The 22,679-nt window shown below is 42.5% G+C and overlaps 1 protein-coding gene across 1 annotated transcript; it reads left to right on the top strand.

Moving 5' to 3' along the window:
* The first annotated feature begins 11,875 nt into the window (after positions 1–11,875).
* Positions 11,876–21,419, top strand: LOC123043294 (uncharacterized). Its single transcript, XM_044465704.1, has 21 exons — positions 11,876–12,219; positions 16,878–17,369; positions 17,455–17,533; positions 17,623–17,770; positions 17,869–17,992; positions 18,098–18,278; positions 18,369–18,397; positions 18,482–18,630; positions 18,715–18,817; positions 18,910–19,005; positions 19,083–19,138; positions 19,204–19,327; positions 19,408–19,470; positions 19,556–19,615; positions 19,697–19,858; positions 20,026–20,099; positions 20,177–20,270; positions 20,382–20,518; positions 20,648–20,728; positions 20,821–20,926; positions 21,095–21,419. The coding sequence occupies exons 1-21, from the start codon at positions 12,025–12,027 to the stop codon at positions 21,167–21,169; spliced, it is 2,628 nt and encodes an 875-aa protein (XP_044321639.1). The 5' UTR covers positions 11,876–12,024; the 3' UTR covers positions 21,170–21,419.
* The last annotated feature ends 1,260 nt before the right edge of the window (positions 21,420–22,679 follow it).

Below are 22,679 nucleotides of genomic sequence, written 5' to 3'. Positions count from 1 at the left end.
CATAACCCCAAAACGATAGCGGTAAATCAGTAAGAGACATCATAGATCGCACCATATCAAGTAAAGTACGATTACGACGTTCGGACACACCATTACGCTGTGGTGTTCCAGGTGGCGTGAGTTGCGAAACTATGCCGCATTGTTTTAAGTGTAGACCAAACTCGTAACTCAAATATTCTCCTCCACGATCAGATCGTAGAAACTTTATTTTCTTGTTACGATGATTTTCAACTTCACTCTGAAATTCTTTGAACGTTTCAAATGTTTCAGACTTATGCTTCATTAATTAGATATACCCATATCTGCTTAAATCATCTGTGAAGGTGAGAAAATAACGATATCCGCCACGAGCTTCAACATTCATCGGACCACATACATCTGTATGAATGATTTCCAACAAATCTGTTGCTCTCTCCATAGTACCAGAGAACGGCGTTTTGGTCATCTTGCCCATGAGGCACGGTTCACAAGTACCAAGTGATTCATAATCAAGTGGTTCCAAAAGTCCATTAGTATGAAGTTTCTTCATGCGCTTTACACCGAGATGACCTAAACGGCAGTGCCACAAATAAGTTGCACTATCATTATCAACTCTGCATCTTTTGGCTTCAATACTATGAATATGTGTATCACTACTATCGAGATTCATCAAAAATAGACCACTCTTCAAGGGTGCATGACCATAAAAGATATTACTCATATAAATAGAACAACCATTATTCTCTGATTTAAATGAATAACCGTCTCGCATCAAACAAGATCCAGATATAATGTTCATGCTCAACGCTGGCACCAAATAACAATTATTTAGGTCTAATACTAATCCCGAAGGTAGATGTAGAGGTAGCGTGCCGACCGCGATCACATCAACTTTGGAACCATTTCCCACGCGCATTGTCATCTCGTCCTTTGCTAGTGTTCGCTTAATCCGTAGTCCCTGTTTCGAGTTGCAAATATTAGCAACAGAACCAGTATCAAATACCCAGGTGCTACTGCGAGCTCTAGTAAGGTACACATCAATAACATGTATATCACATATACCTTGGTTCACCTTGCCATCCTTCTTATCCGCCAAATACTTGGGGCAGTTCCGCTTCCAGTGTCCAGTCTGCTTGCAGTAGAAGCACTCAGTTTCAGGCTTAGGTCCAGATTTGGGTTTCTTCTCTTGAGCAGCAACTTGCTTGCTGTTCTTCTTGAAGTTCCCCTTCTTCTTCCCTTTTCCCTTTTTCTTGAAACTAGTGGTCTTGTTGACCATCAACACTTGATGCTCCTTCTTGATTTCTACTTCCGCAGCCTTCAGCATTGCGAAGAGCTCGGGAATCGTTTTATCCATCCCTTGCATATTATAGTTCATGACGAAGCTCTTGTAGCTTGGTGGAAGTGATTGGAGAATTCTGTCAATGACGCTATCATCCGGAAGAGTAACTCCCAGTTGAATCAAGTGATTACAATACCCAGACATCTTGAGTATATGCTCACTGACAGAACTATTCTCCTCCATCTTGCAGCTATAGAACTTATTGGAGACTTCATATCTCTCAATCCGGGCATTCTTCTGGAATATTAACTTCAACTCCTGGAACATCTCATATGCTCCATGACGTTCAAAACGTCGTTGAAGTCCCGGTTATAAGGTGTAAAGCATGGCACATTGAACTATCGAGTAGTCATCAGCTTTGCTCTGCCAGACGTTCTTAACATCGTCAGTTGCATCAGCAGCAGGCCTGGCACCCAGCGGTGCTTCCAGGACGTAATTTTTCTGTGCAGCAATGAGGATAATCCTCAAGTTACGGACCCAGTCCGCGTAGTTGCTACCATCATCTTTCAACTTTGCTTTCTCAAGGAACGCATTAAAATTCAACGGAACAACAGCACGGGCCATCTATCTAGAAACAACATAGACAAGCAAGATACTATCAGGTACTAAGTTCATGATAAATTTAAGTTCAATTAATCATATTACTTAAGAACTCCCACTTAGACAGACATCTCTCTAGTCATCTAAGTGATCACGTGATCCAAATCAACTAAACCATAACCGATCATCACGTGAGATGGAGTAGTTTTCAATGGTGAACATCTTATGTTGATCATATCTACTATATGATTCACGCTCGACCTTTCGGTCTCCGTGTTCCGAGGCCATATCTGCATATGCTAGGCTCGTCAAGTTTAACCTGAGTATTCTGCGTGTGCAAAACTGGCTTGCACCCGTTGTAGATGGACGTAGAGCTTATCACACCGATCATCACGTGGTGTCTGGGCACGACGAACTTTGGCAACGGTGCATACTCAGGGAGAACACTTCTTGATAATTTTTAATGAGAGATCATCTTAAAATGCTACCGTCAATCAAAGCAAGATAAGATGCATAAAGGATAAACATCACATGCAATCAATATAAGTGACATGATATGGCCATCATCATCTTGTGCTTGTGATCTCCATCTCCGAAGCACCATCATGGTCACCATCGTCACCGGCGCGACACCTTGATCTCCATCGTAGCATCGTTTGTCGTTTACGCCATCTATTGCTTCTACGACTATCGCTACTGCTTAGTGATAAAGTAAAGCAATTACAGGGCGTTTGCATTTCATACAATAAAGCGACAACCATATGGCTCCTGCCAGTTGCCGATAACTTCGGTTACAAAACATGATCATCTCATACAATAAAATATAGCATCATGTCTTGGCCATATCACATCACAACATGCCCTGCAAAAACAAGTTAGACGTCCTCTACTTTGTTGTTGCAAGTTTTACGTGGCTGCTACGGGCTTAAGCAAGAACCAATCTCACCTACGCATCAAAACCACAACGATAGTTTGTCAAGTTGATATTGTTTTAACCTTCGCAAGGACCGGGCGTAGCCACACTCGGTTCAACTAAAGTTGGAGAAACTGACACCCGCTAGTCACCTGTGTGCAAAGCACGGCGGTAAAACCAGTCTCGCGTAAGCGTACGCGTAACGTCGGTCCGGGCCACTTCATCCAATAATACCGCCGAACCAAAGTATGACATGCTGGTAAGCAGTATGACTTATATCGCCCACAACTCATTTGTGTTCTACTCGTGCATATAACATCAAACCATAAAATCTAGGCTCGGATGCCATTGTTGGGGAACGTAGTAATTTCAAAAAATTTCCTATGCACACGCAAGATCATGGTGATGATATAGCAATGAGAGGGGAGAGTGTTGTCTACGTACCCTCGTAGACCGAAGCGGAAGCGTTGACACAACATAGAGGAAATAGTCGTACGTCTTCCCGATCCAACCGATCCAAGCACTGTTACTCCGACACCTCCGAGTTCTTGACACACGTACAGCTCGATGACGCACCCCGGGCTTCGATCCAGCAAAGCCTTGGGGAGGAGTTCTGTCAGCACTACGGCGTGGTGACGATCTTGATGTTCAACTGTCGCAGGGCTTCGCCTAAGCACTGCTACAATATGACCGAGGTGTAATATCATGGAGAGGGGCACCGCACACGGCTAAGGAACGATCACGAAGATCAATTTGTGTGTCTATGGGGTGCCCCCCTCCTCCGTATATAAAGGGGGAGAGGAGGAGGGGTCGGCCAAGAGGGGAGGCGCACCCTAGGGGGGCAAACCTACTCCAAGTAGGTTTGGCCCCCCCTTTCCTATTAGGAGTAGGAGAGGGAAGGAAGAGAGGGGAGGGAAGAAGGAAAGGGGGGCCCGGCCCCCTTCCCAATTCGGATTGGGCTTGGGGGGGGCGCCCCCTCCTTTGCTCCTTCTCCCTCCTTTCCACTAAGGCCCAATAAGGCCCATATACTTACCAGGGGGTTCCGGTAACCTCCCGGAACTCCGGTATAGTCCCAATCTCATCCGGAACCTTTCCGGTGTCCAAATATATCCGTCCAATATATCAATCTTTATGTCTCGACCATTTCGAGACTCCTCGTCATGTCCGTGATCACATCCGGGACTCCGAACAACCTTCGGTACATCAAAATACATAAACTCATAATATAACTGTCATCGAAACCTTAAGCGTGCGGACCCTACGGTTCGAGAACAATGTAGACATGACCGAGACACGTCTCCGGTCAATAACCAATAGCGGGACCTGGATGCCCATATTGGTTCCTACATATTCTACGAAGATCTTTATCGGTCAGACCGCATAACAACATACGTTGTTCCCTTTGTCATCGGTATGTTACTTGCCCGAGATTCGATCGTCGGTATCCGATACCTAGTTCAATCTCATTACTGGCAAGTCTCTTTACTCGTTCTGTAATACATCATCTCGCAACTAACTCATTAGTTGCAATGCTTGCAAGGCTTAAGTGATGTGCATTACCGAGAGGGCCCAGAGATACCTCTCCAACATTCGGAGTGACAAATCCTAATCTCGAAATACGCCAACCCAACAAGTACCTTCGGTGACACCTGTAGAGCACTTTTATAATCACCCAGTTACATTGTGACGTTTGGTAGCACACAAAGTGTTCCTCCGGTAAACGGGAGTTGCATAATCTCATAGTCATAGGAACATGTATAAGTCATGAAGAAAGCAATAGCAACATACTAAACGATCGGGTGTTAAGCTAACGGAATGGGTCATGTCAATCAGATCATTCAACTAATGATGTGACCTCGTTAATCAAATAACAACTCCTTGTTCATGGTTAGGAAACATAACCATCTTTGATTAACAAGCTAGTCAAGTAGAGGCATACTAGTGACACTCTGTTTGTCTATATATTCACACATGTATTATGTTTCCGGTTAATATAATTCTAGCATGAATAATAAACATTTATCATGATATAAGGAAATAAATAATAACTTTATTATTGCCTCTAGGGCATATTTCCTTCAGGAGAAGCGATGGTGGGCCTGGATTCCGACAAATGGCTAGAGGCCATAAAATCCGAGAGAGGATCCATGTATGAAAACAAAGTATAGACTTTGGAAGAACTACTCGATTGTCGTAAGGCTGTTGAGTACAGATGGATTCTAAGAGGAAGACGGACAATGATGGTAAGTGTCACCATTAAGAAAGCTCAACTTGTCGCTAAGTTGTTTCCCGACAAGTTCAAGGAGTTGACTACGATGAGACTTTCTCACTCATAGCGATGCTAAGAGTCTGTTGGAATTATATTAGCAGTTACTGCATTATTTATGAAATCTTGCAGATAGGATGTAAAAACATTGTTTCCTCGACAATTTTCTTGAGGAAAGGTTGTATGTGATACAACCAGAATGTCAATCCTGAAAGATGCTAACAAGTATGCAAAGCTCCAGCAATCCTTCTAAGGATTGGAGTAAGCATCTCGGAATTGGAATATACACTTTGATGAAGACGATCAAAGATTTTGGGTTTATACAAAGTTTATGAGAAACTTGTATTTCCAAAGAAGTGAGTGGGAGCACTATAGAATTTCTGATGAGTATATGTTGTTGACATATTGTTGATCAGAAATGATGTAGAATTTCTAGAAAGCATAAAGGGTTATTTGAAAAGTGTTTTTCAATGGAAAACTTCGATTAAGCTACTTGAACATTGAGCATCAAGATCTATAAGGATAGATCAAAAAACGATTAATAGTACTTTCAAATGAATACATACCGTGAAAAGATTTTGAAGGAGTTCAAAATAGATCGGCAAAGAAGGAGTTCTTGGCAGTGTCATAAGGTGTGAGTATTGAGTACGACTCAAGACCTGACCACGGTAGAAGAGAGAGAAAGGACGAAGGTCATCCCCTATGCTTTAGACACAGGCTCTACAGTATGCTATGTTGTGTACCGCACCTGAAGTGTGCCTTGCCATGAGTCAGTCAAGGGGTACAAGAGTGATCCAGGAATGGATCACAAGACAACGGTCAAAGTTATCCTTAGTAACTAGTGGACTAAGGAATTTTCTCGATTATGGAGGTGGTAAAAGAGTTCGTCGTAAAGGGTTACGCCGATGCAAACTTTGACACTAATCCGGATTATTCTGAGTAGTAAACCGGATTCGTATAGTAGAATAGTTATTTGGAATAGCTCCAAATAGAGCGTGGTAGCTGCATCTAGGAGATGACATAGAGATTCGCAAAGCACACACGGATCTGAAAGGTTTAGATCCGTTGACTAATAACCTCTCTCACAAGCGAGATATGATCAAACCCCATGGGCGTTGATTCATTACAATCACATAGTGATGTGAACTAGATTATTGACTCTAGTGAAAGTGGGATACTATTGGAAATATGCCCTAGAGGCAATAATAAAATGGTTATTATTATATTTCCTTGTTCATGATAATTGTTTATTATCCATGCTAGAATTGTATTGATAGGAAACTCAGATACATGTGTGGATACATAGACAACGCCATGTCCCTAGTAAGCCTCTAGTTGACTAGCTCGTTGATCAATAGATGGTTACGGTTTCCTGACCATGGACATTGGATGTCGTTGATAACGGGATCACATCATTAGGAGAATGATGTGATGGACAAGACCCAATCCTAAGCTTAGCACAAGATCGTGTAGTTCGTATGCTAAAACTTTTCTAAATGTCAAGTATCTTTTCCTTAGACCATGAGATTGTGCAACTCCCGGATACCGTAGAAATGCTTTGGGTGTACCAAACGTCACAACGTAACTGGGTGGCTATAAAGGTGCACTACGGGTATCTCCAAAAGTGTCTATTGGGTTGGCACGAATCGAGACTGGGATTTGTCACTTCGTGTGACGGAGAGGTATCTCTGGGCCCACTCGGTAGGACATCATCATAATGTGCACAATGTGATCAAAGAGTTGATCGCGGGATGATGTGTTACGGAACGAGTAAAGAGACTTGCCGGTAACGAGATTGAACAAGGTACCGGGATACCGACGATCGAATCTCGGACAAGTATCATACCAGTAGACAAAGGGAATTGTATACGGGATTGATTGAATCCTTGACATCGTGGTTCATCCGATGAGATCGTCGTGGAACATGTGGGAGCCAACATGGGTATCCAGATCCCGCTGTTGGTTATTGGCCGGAGAGTTGTCTCGGTCATGTCTGCATGGTTCCCGAACCCGTAGGGTCTACACACTTAAGGTTCGATGACGCTAGGGTTATAGGGAATAGATATATGTGGTTACCGAATGTTGTTTGGAGTCCCGGATGAGATCCCGGGCATCACGAGGAGTTCCGGAATGGTCCGGAGGTAAAGATTTATATATGGGAAGTCCTGTTTTGGTCACCGGAAAAGTTTCGGGTGCTATCAGTAACGTACCGGGACCACCGGGAGGGTCCCAGGGGTCCACCAGGTGGGGTTACCGGCCCCAGAGGGCTGCGTGGGCCAAGTGTGGGAGGGGACCAGCCCCAGGTGGGCTGGTGCGCCCCCCACCAGGGCCCAATGCGAAGAGAGAAGGGAAAGGGGGGGACCCTAGGCTCAGATCGGCCTAAGGCCCACCTAGTGGTGCCCCCCCCTCTCTCCCCCTTGGCCGCCCCCCTAGATGGGATATAGGACTGGCCGCCACCCCTAGGGGTGGAAACCTAGATGGGGGCGCAGCCCCTCCCTTCCCCTATATATAGTGGGGGTTTGGGGCTGCCATACACATGAGAACGTCTCCCTCTTGGCGCAGCCCTACCCCTCTCCCTCCTTGTCTGTTGCGGTGCTTGGCGAAGCCCTGCTGGAGTGCCACGCTCCTCCACCACCACCACGCCGTCGTGCTGCTGCTGGACGGAGTCTTCCCCAACCTCTCCCTCTCCCCTTGCTGGATCAAGGCACGGGAGATCTCATCGGGCTGCACGTGTGTTGAACGCGGAGGCGGCGTTGTTCGGCGCTTAGATCTGAATCAACCGCGATCTGAATCGCTACGAGTACGACTCCTTCATCCACGTTCTTGTAATGCTTCCTCTTAGCGATTTACAAGGGTATGTAGATGCACTCCCCTTTCCCTCGTTGCTAGATTACTCCATAGATTGATCTTGGTGATGCGTAGAAAATTTTAAATTTCTGCTACGATCCCCAACAGATATTAGTAGATGGAGCGCATTGATATTATGACCTCTTAGTCGAATGTTCACTCATGAAATTGTTATAAATCATCTTAGCACATTCAGACATTTTTTTGTCAATCTAAGGTATGATCTTCACTAAAAAAAGAAATCATTTCCAATCACTTTGAGAAGGCTCATAGTGCTATAGTTGACAAATTTGGAGAATTTTGCGTTATTATCCTGATGGAAGTCATGGCTGCAACATTCTGCTGTTACAACCTTTCTCCTCGTCACCGCGACACACATCCTTCCGTATTCTCATACACGGCTGCCATGCCAATCCTTAAACCAATAAATTGACCAACTATCACAGAGAAATAAAGGAACAAATGATCATCTTTTGCTTGAATTTGAAATCACAAGGTTTGCACTGTTTTGCTTCATGACGCCCACACAGATATTTGATTCACATTATCGAATTGTATGCGATATGTGCACATTTGCAATGTCAGGTTTTGTTTTATAGTGTCATGACTTGTTTAAACTTAGTGTCATTCTGCTCGGTGATTTTGTTCTCCGCCTACATGTATGTGCGGCACCGCGCTTGGCTCTTTGCATGCATGTCGTCGAGAATCAACCCCGTAGTGTTGTGGGCCAGACCCAGCTTGTTGCATGCACATATATGTTCTTCTCATTGGATCTATCAACATAGAGGCCAAGGCCAGCAGTGGTCTCCTCTTCGAGTCCGACCGAACCTTCCTTCGCTTTGTCATCACCGACAATAGTCCTTCCGTTTCGCCTCTTGTATGGCCTCATTCTCATCCCCTTTTATTCATTTTGATGACAAGTATTTCCGGACGGAGGGAGTACCATCATCTCAAGGCCGCATCGGATTGGACGTGTGCATGCCTTGGCAAGTCTACCTGGTCCTTCCTTCCAATCCTATACTCTTCTTCCATGTGGCCACCAAACATTTTTTAAAGCTTGTTTTGAACATTTATTAAATATGTGTTAAATATTTTTCAAATACAAACTGAATTTTTTTAACTTGTATGAAATGTTTTTTTCAAAACAACACGGGTACTTTTTTACACCATATAAACATTAACAAGAACATACTTTTGGAATGCATGAATGTTTTTTAATTATCGCATACACTTTTTGAATTGTATGGAACAATTTTTTGATTATGTGTTTTTGCATTGTATAATCATTTTCTAAAAACATATGAACATTTTTTGAATAACATGGAACATCTTTTTCCGAATTAAGCTAACATTTTGTTACAGTGTGTAAACATTTCTTAAAACTGGCACAAACATTTGCTCGAACACATGTGAATATTCTTAAATTTCACGAACATTGTTTTAGAATGCTATCAATTTTTTTTAGAAGTTACACGGACATTGTTTTTACACTTGATGATTTTTGTAATATGTAATGAATACATTAAAAATATTATATAAAGTTCTCCCTTCGGTCCTTTTTATTTTGCATGTAAGTTTCTCTTAAGTCAAAGTATCTCTAATTTGACCAAAATTATAGAAAAAAGTATCAACATTCATAATATCAAACCAATACTATTAGGTTCATTATGGAATGTATTTTCATATTATATATTTTTTGGTATTGTAGATGTTGATACTACTTTTTACCAAAAAATTGGTCAAACTTTACAATGTTTGACTTGGCACAAATCTTATATGTGGAGTAAAAGGGACCGGAGAGAGTAATTTTGTAACATATAAATATTATTTTGGGAATACAAATCAGAAAAAAAAACACGAAAGAAACAAAAGAAACTAATTAACTAACTAACATTTTCTTCAACTAATGGGCCGGCCTAGTAGCGCTTCACGCAGAGGCGAGGGGACACTCCCGCTTGCTGCGGGTGAGTTGTAGACACGCACACAAGCTGGCCAAGTTCACTAGTCAAGGCTTAATCCTTGCAAAGGCCACTCTCATATCTTTTGGTGGTTACAAGTGTTGCACTACATTGTCGAACCTAGAGTTTTGGGAGTTTAATTCCCACTGGTGGGAGGCACGAGTGTTTTTTTCCGCAGATTTGTCTTTCAAAAGGTTTTATATCTTGAATCGTGTGTCCAACTCACAAACCTTTCCGCTGCGTTTTTTGTGTCCAGATCTTCAAAACTAGATTTCATATTGATATTTTTCGAATAACTATTTTGGGGAAAAATCTGTGCTTCAAAACTGTACTAACACTTCAAAAACTGCACAAACAATGTTTGATTTTTGGGGAAGCACAACTGTGCTTTTTCATTCAAGAAGCATAAATATCATTCACACAGAAGCACACAAAAAAACACAGAAGCACACAAAAGCATAACTGTGTTTCACACGGACAATTCAAAACACGAATGCTCCTACCTAAAAGTAAATCAAAAAATTAACTAAGAAATAGAAAAACTCATCAATTAATTAAGTAAAAAGTTTAAAAGCCCAAAAATAAATATAGCAAAATTCAAAAAACTTACAAAGCCGCGCAAAAATAATAAAAATTGCCTGTCACACAAACAAGTGTATTGGTTGGACGCACCGCTTGAGACGCTCAGTGTTGTCTCAGTCATGAAAGTGCACGTCGGGGGTACTCCGAACTAGTCGTTCCCTGGCTCGCACCCACGGGAGCTCACTTAAGGCGAGAGTAGCTCTAATCTCGCGTGAAGCTTTTTTGTGGACGTGTAGTGCTGACTCGGCCCATTCTTAGCGTTTACTTCTTCTACGCTCGCTCGCTTGGTGGTTGGCTGTGTTCGCTGCAATTTTTGTCGTCTGTTTCCTTTTTCCTTTTTTTTGTTTTTTATTTCCATTTTCCTTGATTATTTACATGTTTTCTTCGAGATTTTTTCTTCCATTTTTCAATTGTTTTTCTCTTTTTTTAGATTTTTGACTGTATCGCACTCTTTTTCTTCGGTTTTCTTTGTTCTTTTTATTTTCATTGGCATACTTTTTTTTTCTGTGATTCATATGTTTCTTACAAGTTTTCATTGTTTGCACTCTTTTGCATTGGTTTTCATCGTTTCTTTTTCTTTCTTATACTTATTTTGATTTTCTTGTTTCTTTCTTAGTTTTGTTCATTTCCTTTGGTTTTTTGTTTACCAGCATTTGTCGATTTTACTTTTATTTTTCAATATATGTCTTCATTTTTATACAAGGTGTGCATTTTTTATGTACACCCGAAGCATTTTAACGATACATGGTTAACAATTTTCAAGTACATGATGTACATTTGTCTTAAATACCTATTTTGAACTCTTTTTTGAATACATGTTCAAAAAAATTCAAATTCACTTTGAATAATATCTCATGGCAATAACATTGTTTACACACAATGTAAATGTTTCGTACACATCATGAACATCTTTATATACATATTTATCATTTTTCAAATGGTCAATTAATATATTTTAAATATATATGTAAAGTTTTTTTAGTATATACATTTAGAATATTTGAAAGTATAAAGAAAAGTAGTAAAAGGAAAGTAAAAGATGAAAATAAAAAATATATAAAAAACGAGGCTGTGGCCTGTGGCCTCCCGCGTGCTGGGTCGACCCGAGCGCGACGTGATATTTGTTTTTGGTGAAGGGTGTGCTTAGGTCTCAGCCGACTGAGATTTAACCAAGTCTCAATCAAGTGATACTACTTTTTATAAGAAGAAGAAAGAAAAGGCTGAAAATGTTTTTTTGTTGTATGAATCTCCACGCAAGATCTGAGACTTAGCAAAACTGTCAGGTGAATATAAGAGGAAGGAAAAAAAAAGGAGCGCCCACTTGGGCTTCTGCTCGCTCGTCTCCGCAGGCCGAGCCGGGCCAGAGAATGGGTGCGCGCGTGCGGCCCATCCGGAGGTGATTAAGAAAGTAAACCCTCCTCGGTGGCTCGTCTTCCTCCTCTTATCCAGTGCGGCCCCGGGGCCTCCCTGCGCTGCGCTTTATATCTCCTCTCCTCCTCCTCCTCCTTCGGCCTCGCCGCCAATGCCACTGCCACTGCCACTTGTTGACTGATTCACTCCCACGCCGGCCATTTCGCACACCAGAGAGGACTAGAGTTCCATGGAGGAGGGGATGCGGGTGGCGGTGGTGGGCGCCGGCGTGAGCGGCCTGGCGGCGGCGCACGAGCTGGCCCGGGCCGGCGGCGGGGCGGCGCGCGTGACGGTGTACGAGGCGGAGGAGAGCCTCGGCGGCCACGCCAGGACCGCCGACGTCGACGGCGTCCCCCTCGACCTCGGCTTCATGGTCTTCAACCGGGTACGTACCTACACATATGTAACCGCGTACGTGTACCTACGGTGGCAATACACACGGCCATGATATGCGTACCAATACGAATTCTCGACAACAGGATTCCCATTTAGGATGAGGAAAAAGTACATGAGGTTCGGGGAATAGGGTTCCGATTGTGAAGAATAAATATTCTTTTCATACCATTCGGAGGAAAAGAAAAGAAATGGCTATCCATAACTTTTTTTTAAAATTCATTTGCAGTTTAGTAGTATTTCGTAGAGATTTTAGAGGACCTCGTGTGTCATCTCTTTATTGTGGCTTTCGGCTCCTGTAGGTATATGGTGACAAAACCGACTTAATAGCCGAAAGTGCCTTTCTGCTCCCGAGCTCATTTGAGCTCGGTGAACAATAAAATCGAAAAAAAATTAATTTTTTTGAAAAAATTCTATTTTTTTGGGAAGAAACATTGACAAAAATTCTAAGTGCTTGCAAAAAATTATCATGAAATCACATTCCTGTAAGGCATGGCAGAAAAAACAAATTCAGACTCCAAAATGCTTTTGAAAGTAGCATTTTTAGAGTATCGATTTTTTTTTTGCCACGCCTTCTAGAAATGTGATTTCATGATGAATTTTTGCAAGCACTTAAAACTTTTGTCAATGTTTCTACCAAAAAGAGTTTGGATTTTTTTAAAAAAAATCGATTTTTTTTTCGATTTTACTGTTCACCCGAGCTCAAATGAGCTCGGGTGCAGAAACTCCACGTCCCTTAATAGCCCCCATCTTATCTAGTACTTAGGAAATAAAAATCTGTTTTCTTCAGTAAGCCAATAAATAATGGCCGAATAAAGTCTAAAAGAAAAACTAAAATCTTTCTTCTTTGGTAAGACAACAAGTGACCATCAAATAAAATAAATTTTCTGATACTCAACCACACTAATAAAAATGGCAGGTAAATTATGGCAATCCGTAAAAGGTCCACTAAAGTTTGAAGGCCTTCAATGCATAAATAATGTGTGTGCAGCTGCGGCGAGCTGACCAACTATAAAATAATTTATGCTTCCATTGCAACGCACGGACAACTATCAGTGCATTATTTTAAATTACGTCCAACATACTAGTAGTATCTGGCGGCATTCTTTATGATGTCCAAGCGAGAACCATGTTGGCATTTTTGCCTCAATAATCCATCCGGTAACCATGTCGGCATGCACTGATCACGTGGATTCTTACCCAAAGTGCTCACCCAATTGCATCGACCGATACCTTTGTGCTTTGTGGGGCTCCATAAGGTAGTGGGTAGGTAGGTAAACCGTCGGAATGGCCGGTGTGTGGCGAGCGGGCGACGTGGACGCCGTGATCGCCTCACGACGGCATGGTCGCACGGCCCAGACAAAACTGAGGACGACGACGCCGACACATGCACCAATAGTTCCATTTTCACCTTTTTTTATGCTACATCTGACGATGCCCACCGTTTATTTTTGCGCAACCAGTCAATCCAGCTACATATGCCCATCTTTGATTAGTTCACTGCCAAAGCTACGTGCAACTGGGCATCTCTCAGTCTGGCCCGTATTGGTGCTACTGTTCTGCCTCGGCATCTGTCTACGTCGTCTCGCGTTAACAACTGTGCCACATTAGTGGGAACTAATTAATGAGTAATGAGCAGTACTGGTGGTAGAGTACTCCCTCCATCCATGATTAAGGGCCCGTTCGGTAATGCTCCGCTCCACAGCTCCGCTCCGGGAGTTGGCGGAGCTGCAGCTCAAATTGGCAGAGTTGCAGCTTGCCCGCTCCGTAGATTCTAGGAGTGGATGAATACCGAACAGGGCCTAAGTGTATGTCTACCTTTTGTTTCAAGTCAAAGTTTTAAAATTTTAACCAATTATATAGAAAAGAGTTGTACACTTATTCGTGGACGGAGGGATTACTAAATATCACCCGAAAGAAATGCAGCTTACTTCCTCCGGAAGTCCCGCCCCATATGCCCCTTGTACCCTGTCACGATCCGATCGCCAAGGAGCTCCTCAGCGTCCCACCTCGAACCCATGAAGCCTCTGACTTGCATCCGCTTGTGACGCCATGATCGCCTTACAACTCGTGGCAACATTTTCCTCAATCCGGTAGTACTATTGCATCAATCGGCATTAATCACTCAATAAACAGTAGTTGTACCTCCTAACCAAACAGCTTAATCAATCAATCAGTTGCATCATCGATCTATCTACAGTCCATGGAGGAAACCTCAAATGTAGGTGGACGATGGAGATGGCTGGTGGGTGGTGAGCAGGCGACGTGGACGCCATGATCGCCTTACAATGATTCTCTCGCGCGGATCGTGACAATAATTAAACTCTTTTTACAATGATTTATTATATTTGATTTATATATAGTCTAGGATAATACTGTAGAATAAAAAAATATTTTCCATGCATGGTTGCATGTGGTGGTGATTTTGTTTCATGCTTGGTTGCACGGTGAGGTGAGCCTTATCCTATCCGTAATTGTATGATGATGTGGTATGCTTGAATGTTAAGATAAACAAATTAGTGGAGATCACTCTCTTAGATATATAGGATTTGTGCAATATTCGCATAGGATCCTATGTTGTCCAAAACCTCCAACGTTAAACAGCGTGCAAAACAATCTTCCATTATGAGACGGAGGGAGTACTAGTTTTAAATAGATGATATTATCATGAAGATGCCGTTAACTTTGACTAGTAAAGTATAGGATGTTATATTGCTTTGTTAATGGAAATATTATGATCACATATTTTTCATGTTTAACACAATATCATAATTTTATATGATATTCCTAACATATTCGCACGGAATTAGTTGACAAATTCAAACACTGAAGACCATGTCGATGTCCAAAACATTAACACTTACGAACCGAGCGAGTATCTTTTGTTATGTTCATTGCATGTTTTGCGATGGATGGCACTTCTAGTACTGTTTATGTATAAATCTTCAAAGGGACTTATGACCAGTCTCATTTGTGCAGTCACAAGCACATTTTCTGCAATCTAGCCACCTGAACCGCACATGTTAGTGATGCCATTGCTTTATCCCTTTCATTTTGGTACGGTCCTGTTTGTGCTTTCATCTACGTCTCCCCTTGATAACACTCGGTGGAAACTATGAACAGTACTTGGTAAAATTCATCGGGAAGAAACGGGTGTTCTTCCTTTCCTTTGTCCCGGTCTTTAGCTCTGACACAGGTCCAGTCGTTTTCAGAAAACCAGTACAACATGGACAACATAGAAAATGTCGGGCTTAACTGATTAAGTCAGGGATATTTCCCCGATTAACTGATTAAGTCAGGGATATTTGTTCTTGTGGAATCTGTGCAATGTTTTTAGTTTCCTCGCATGTGCAGTGGCTTCCATTATTCTGCCCAAGAAGAACCAGCTGTTCATTGGGTTCCTTAGCCAAACCTTGAATCGGGACGAGGACGGCGGCGACGACAGGGGCACATGTCCCAACAGTTCCACTTCCATCTTTTTTGTGCTTGCTTGAATCGGGACGAGGACGAGGACGTCTGTCAACACCTCTCATTGGCCAATTACTGTACCAGTCTGGTGGAAACTGATGCACAATTATGGTAGTACTAAATATCACCCGAGAGAGACACTTGTGTTGCTGTCATGCCACAGCAAGGCTGTTCCCGCTGGTTGGTTGGCTTGAGGTTTTCTTCGCTGTCTTTCCTTGTCACTGTCTCCCTAGTGCAAGCCTGGTCCAACTTTACTGCATCTGATTGGACGAGAATGGTCACCCTATCTGTTCGTGAGTTTATTTGTCTAGATGCATGGTCACACTCAGCCATTGAAATTCTGAGCCTTTTACACATTTGGCATGCTTTTCACTCGCTAAATTTATTTATTTGACCGCTCGCCAATAAGGAGTAAATTTCAGCTATATACGCAATTGCTATGTGTAGTTAGTCTGAATGCGAACATCTTAAGTATATTTAGTTACTTTTTCCCAATCCATCAAAGGGTTTGCGTAATTACTTCCATATATATGGGAAAACGTCGACGTTTGCTGGCTTATTTGGCAATACCATATTCTATCTTGAAAGACAAAAAATCTTGCTACATTCAAATGTAATTTCCCAAGAAACTATTCGTAGTCAATAATTGCAATTTGTACCTAGGCGAACACTAATACAGTGAGTTGCAAAACTTGACTAGTACTATCTCTAATCCAAATAGTCAAAATAGATGACGTCTCAGAAAACATGTAGTCTCTGACGTTGATTGAATATTTTTGCGTGGTTACTGTGGTTGGCCAAATGTATAGTTATATGTGTATATAATTAGACTTGAGATGAAAAAAATATCTTATAATTATTTATCTAAAAGTTTAAACTAGCATATTGATATAAAAGGCAACGATCAAAGTTGTGTTTCAAAGGCCATATTCATGTCTGATATATAGGTCATGTATTCTGGGACAGAGGATGTAATATATGAAAACAGACATCTAGATTCGCAATTTGCTATGCAGAATGAAATGGCAGCCGTGTTGTTGAAGTTGCTAAACCGAGTGAAATGGCAGCCAAATGAGCAAAAATACTCCTGAACTATCCATTTATTGAAACTAAGAAAAACTTGAATCTGTTAGCTACTGAATTTACACCTGACCATGCATCCAACTGCGCCAATAATGGCAGGTGACATACCCAAACATGCTGGAATGGTTCGAAGAGCTTGGCGTGGAGATGGAGATATCAGACATGTCGCTGTCAGTGAGCACGCAGCTCTCAGGCGGCGGCAGGTGCGAGTGGGGCAGCCGGAACGGCCTCTCGGGCCTCCTGGCACAGAAGAGCAATGCCCTCCGGCCCGCCTTCTGGCACATGATCCGCGAGATACTCAAGTTCAAAGAGGATGCCCTCAAGTACCTTGAGGACCATGAGAGCAACCCTGACCTGAACCGGCACGAGACTCTGGGGCAGTTCATCCAGACGCATGGATACTCCCAGCTCTTCCAGGAGGCTTACCTGATCCCAATCTGTGCGAGCATATGGTCATGCCCGTCGCAGGGGGTGCTCGGCTTCTCCGCTTTCTTCGTCCTCTCCTTCTGCCGCAACCATCACCTCCTTCAGATCTTCGGTCGGCCCCAATGGCTCACCGTCAAAGGCCGCTCGCATACATATGTAAACAAGGTACTCCAATTCCTATAAATGTATTGCACACTGTAGCTGTCACCTGCAGAAATACAGCGTCTGAACATGTGCATCCACAAAATAGGTAAGGGATGAGCTGGAAAACATGGGTTGTCAGATTAAGACCAGCTGCCAAGTCAAATCAGTTTCAAGCTTTGAAGGAGGTACATGATTCATTTAAATTTGTTTTTAAACCTGAATCCCTGTTCCTCTCCTGCAAATGATGCCATTGCTCACTGATTTCTGGCTGCAGGATACAGAGTCTTGGAGGTCGGTGGCTCGGAGGAGGTGTATGACAAGATCATATTTGGTGCTCATGCACCCGATGTTCTGAGAATGCTAGGGGATGAAGCAACACACGAGGAGTTGAGAATTCTGGGTGCTTTCCAATATGTCCACAGGTATGTAATCTGTGTCTGCTATAAAATTTAATTTATTGTAACTGCCTGGCCTGCTGTTCTGCTCATCTCTGAACTTCTCTGAACTATTAACATTGCAGTGACATATACCTCCATCGCGATGACACTTTGATGCCACAGAACCCGTCGGCGTGGAGCGCCTGGAACTTCTTGGGGACAACAAGCAGCGGCGTCTCTGTTACCTACTGGCTAAATCTCCTCCAGGTAAAGCTCATTATTGTTGGCGATGCATTGAATGACTTAGATCAATACTGTTATCTACACTGAACCCATTCTAATATTTATCACATTTTCGCTTGGAAAATTCAGAACATCGAATCCACCGGCAGGCCGTTCCTGGTGACGCTGAATCCACCTCATGTCCCGGATCATGTCGTGCTCAAATGGAACACCGGCCATCCTGTTCCGTCTGTCGCTGCTGCAAAGGCTTCGTTGGAGCTTCAGCAGATCCAAGGAAACAGGGGAATATGGTTCTGTGGGGCATATCAAGGTAACTCGTTGATTTTCTTTCTTTCAGCATATATTTAAGTTTATTACTACATGTTCTTCAGTTAAGTGGCTTATGTCCTGGGTTACACAGGTTATGGCTTCCATGAAGATGGCCTTAAGGTACTGCCTGTCCACGCAACTTTTTTTTCGTCTTCAGAGAAATGTATATTTGGCATTGATATCTATGTGTTTGATTTATCGCAGGCTGGGAAGTCTGCAGCTCAATGTTTACTTGGGCAGAAGAGCAGCCTTCTTCTGAACCCGAAACAGATGGTCCCGTCGTGGACGGAAACTGGGGCTCGCCTTCTGGTAACAAGGTTTCTCAACCAATATGTCACCATCGGTAACATGACGTGAGTCCGTCCTTGAAACTCCAGATTTAATCCCAGGATTTATATGGTACAAATCCTAACTTGGTTATTTTTGCTTGCCCCCAGCATTCTTGAAGAAGGTGGCACTATGTTCAGTTTTGGTGAAGTCGACAAAAAATGTCTTGTCAAAACTGTCCTGCGAGTTCATGACCCTCTCTTCTACTGGAAGGTTCGGCTACTGTCTCTTCTCGTTTTCTCTTCAGTTCTTGGTGGTTAATTTCCTGAGATTATCTCCTGTGTGAAAACAAAATGTTCTTTCAGGTCGCAACCGAAGCGGATCTTGGTATGGCAGATGCATATATTAATGGTTATTTTTCTTTTGTTGATAAAAGAGAAGGGCTCCTGAATCTTTTCCTGGTAAACAAAATCTGCATTCTACTCGATTAATCGGACAAACCATTTATGTGCATCTTCACTAAGACATTTGGCTTCAGATTCTCATTGCTAACAGAGATGCGCAGAAGAGTAGTAACAGTGCTGCCGGTAAAAGGTACTAAATTTACAATGTTTGAAGTGATCAATCATCCAGTATGTAACTGTATGGTTAATTGGCAGGGGTTGGTGGACGCCCATGCTTTTAACAGCTGGGATTGCATCGGCAAAATATTTCCTCCGCCACATCTCAAGGAAGAATACTGTCACGCAAACTCGCCGAAACATCTCTCAGCACTATGATCTGGTCATTACCAATGCATCTTCCTCCTGCTGTCCTCATCTCTGTCTGGATGTTCTCACTGACAAATCAGAATGCCCATGCAGAGTAATGATTTCTTCTCGATTTTCCTGGATCCATCGATGACTTACTCGTGCGCAGTATTCAAGGTTTGTGAATCATATGATCAGTAGTAGTGTTAACTGCCTAACTGTGCATCCAGCATGCGAATTAAGTGGTGTGAAATCTGTATAGGTGGAAGATGAAAGCTTGGAAGTAGCCCAGCAACGCAAAGTTAACCTCCTAATCAAGAAGGTAATAGTACTGATATAATTATTAAACCTTGATGAATACAGTACATGCATACATGATCTGATAAATATGTAATAATGGTAGGCTAAAGTGGAGCGGAATCATCATGTTCTTGAAATCGGTAGCGGTTGGGGCAGCTTGGCAATGGAAGTGGTGAAGCAAACGGGATGCAAGTACACAGGGATTACACTGTCTGAGGAGCAACTTAAATATGCTCAAATGAAAGTAAAGGAGGCTGGTTTGGAGGTAAATTATGAGTTTATACTACCTTCAGAGTTGAGACACAAGTCTCACTTTTTTTCGACACTGACCGCACTTAAGATTAAGATGTCCTTGGAGAACTTAATCCAATTTAACAAGTGCTCCGCTCTATTGTCTATTTACAACAGCATTGATATGCTTTATTTTTTCAGGATCGTATAACTTTTCTGCTGTGTGACTACCGTCAAATACCAAGCCGGTGTAAGTACGACAGGATCATATCATGGTAAGTAGTAATGCTGCTGTTCTCAATATGAATATATTGAATCGAAGGAAATATTTACCTCTTGTTGACACATGCAGCGAGATGATTGAAGGGGTTGGTCATGAATTCATGGACGATTTCTTTGGCTGTTGTGAGTCTCTATTGGCTCCAGATGGCCTATTTGTCCTCCAGGTTTCAACCAATCAACGCGAATACCACATCAATTCGCACCATCCTTTGCCAGAAATCATTGATCTTGAACCAACCGAAACCTAATATCTGCGTTTCTATGTATGCATGCAGTTCATATCGATTCCGGAAGAACGGTATGAGGAATACAGGAGAAGTTCAGACTTCATAAAGGAATACATCTTTCCAGGGGGTTGCCTTCCTTCCTTGGCCCGGATCACGTCAGCCATGTCCGCCGCGTCCAGGCTCTGGTACGCTGTTTGCATATATGCACCTTTCACTGCGATGAACGTATCGACATACTGAATTTTCTGAACTAGCATGTTTATTGTTACTGAACTTTGGAGACGATAGTGATGCGCACTGTTGTCTGAATGCAGCATCGAGCAGGTTGAGAACATCGGGTACCATTACTACCCGACGCTGATACGCTGGAGGGATAACTTCATGGCCAACAAAGAGTAAGCATCAATGCATCTCATCCATATGTTGAAATGTAAATAAATCCATAAAGCTTATAACACTAAGTGTATATTGCGTTTCTTGATTGCAGTGCCATTTTGGCTCTTGGATTTGACGACAAGTTCATCCGTGTATGGGAGTATTATTTCATATACTGTGCTGCCGGTTTCAAGTCACGGACGCTTGGAACTTACCAGGTAACAGTGTTCTTAGCCATGGAGTAGAATGTGTTTGCATGAATTCGACAATATTTGGTTAATCTAGTTCACAAAATTCACCAAATAACTTTTGAAACTAGTAAATAGTACTGAATACCCAGTTAATACTTGCTAAGGCATGTGCTTATGACGGTTTAATACTTGCAGATTGTGTTTTCTCGACCTGGCAACGACAAGCTGGCCTGCGTCGACAACCCCTACGCAAGCCTTCCGGCAGCCTAGGCAGCTCACTGAACAAGTGCACAACCATTCAAACTCATACCTATACATAGTAGGTAGCATTAATCATCCAGAAACTAAGGTCGAGAAATTGTAATTTCCATAGGAGTGTGTGAAGTGTCGATTATAGTGCTACCACAAGGTGATTCATTGATTGGTTCATGTAAGGCGTGGTTCACCATGGGTGAACATATATACCATCAGACATTTGTCCGCCGGCTTGCTCAAGGTCGTGGTTTTCTTCCCCCTCTCAGCATTTTCCTTGCAAGCCGTCGCCATCTCCCTATCAGCCGTCACTCGTCACCCGCTTCCTGCTTGGCTTTTGTCTCCGAGGAAAATCTGATGATATTTCGCTTGATTTTTATACTTGGGAGAAAATTTGAGCCTTCAGTATAACAAGAACGCCAAGCTACCAAGCCAAACTAGGGCCAGCAAGGTTAGGGTTTTCTCGGCGTACATGCGCTATGATGAGATTTGGTGCCGGCATTTTAGATCGATTAAAGGGTTCAACAGCGGCGACGGCGGTTCTAGGACGTAGATCCTTAGGTCAGGCCGACTTGGTATGGGAGTGGTGACGGTGGCACGTTGACGGCTCGTTTTGGTGGTGGTACTCGTCCTTCGGTGGTGAAGGGACCTTAGTATAATTTCTATTATGTTTAGGGTCCTTTGTACTGCTGGTGACCTTTTATAATAGATTTGTGTCTTCTGAAAAATATTAGTCCACACTCCAGACAAAAAGGAGTTTACCTGCTTTCATTGTAGCAGTCAAATAAATAGAAGGAAGAACCTCGAGAGGATGAAAAAAATAGAGCAAACATGTGAGACTAGTTCTGAGGACTCCTTAGTCATTCGAGACGAATAATGATATATTATTGTTTGAGATGATGCCATGAGTTGGACTATTGGTTCACGTGCATCCTTCCACGTCACATCACAATGGGATCACTTCACGCCATACACCAATACTGAAACTTGGGGTTGTCAAAAAAATGTGGACAAGGGCACTATTTTTTTTTTGAAGGGGACAAGGGCACTATTGTAACAAACACATATTCGGTGATGTGAGTATATCGCTGATATAAGGCCAAATCTATTTTTAGTGTACAAGCTTTTCTAAGTTACTTTCGGTGAAGGAAAATATATAGAACCTCGCCAAAGACTATGATGGTGACTCGAGGAACTAAGCAAAGGTTGTCCCTATTTGCCTAAAACAAGTTGTGCAATGAAGTGTTGAGCATTGATAAGGAGAAACTTTGGCTGACTTTTCGCACATATCAAACATCAAATATGAGCATTTGTGCAGCAGTGCTAGTTGCTAGTCAGGAATATGATAATCATTTTTTAGTTGTTGTTTGACATGACAAAAATATTCTAAAACACCGGGAGAAAGGAAGAACGAGTGTATTTCTCTTATATACTCGGGGAAAGGTAAAAAAAATGTATGCGGACGTGCCAGTGTACAAAGTACACAAAGGAAGGCGGTACGGGATACAAGTATTCATTAATCTCATTG

The sequence above is a fragment of the Triticum aestivum genome, chromosome 2B (genome assembly GCF_018294505.1).
Source record: "Triticum aestivum cultivar Chinese Spring chromosome 2B, IWGSC CS RefSeq v2.1, whole genome shotgun sequence".
In the NCBI taxonomy this organism is placed as follows: Eukaryota; Viridiplantae; Streptophyta; class Magnoliopsida; order Poales; family Poaceae; genus Triticum; species Triticum aestivum.
The sequence above is the reverse complement of the archived record's forward strand: the minus strand, read 5'-3'. Positions and strand labels throughout refer to the sequence as shown.

Bases quoted from the DNA above. Each gene is read 5' to 3' on its own strand.
- LOC123043294 (XM_044465704.1), top strand. From the start codon at position 12,025: ATGGAGGAGGGGATGCGGGTGGCGGTGGTGGGCGCCGGCGTGAGCGGC. The intron at 18,818-18,909 runs GTTCGGCTACTG...ATGTTCTTTCAG, and splicing joins ACCCTCTCTTCTACTGGAAG to GTCGCAACCGAAGCGGATCT. The intron at 19,139-19,203 runs GTACTAAATTTA...GTTAATTGGCAG, and splicing joins AACAGTGCTGCCGGTAAAAG to GGGTTGGTGGACGCCCATGC.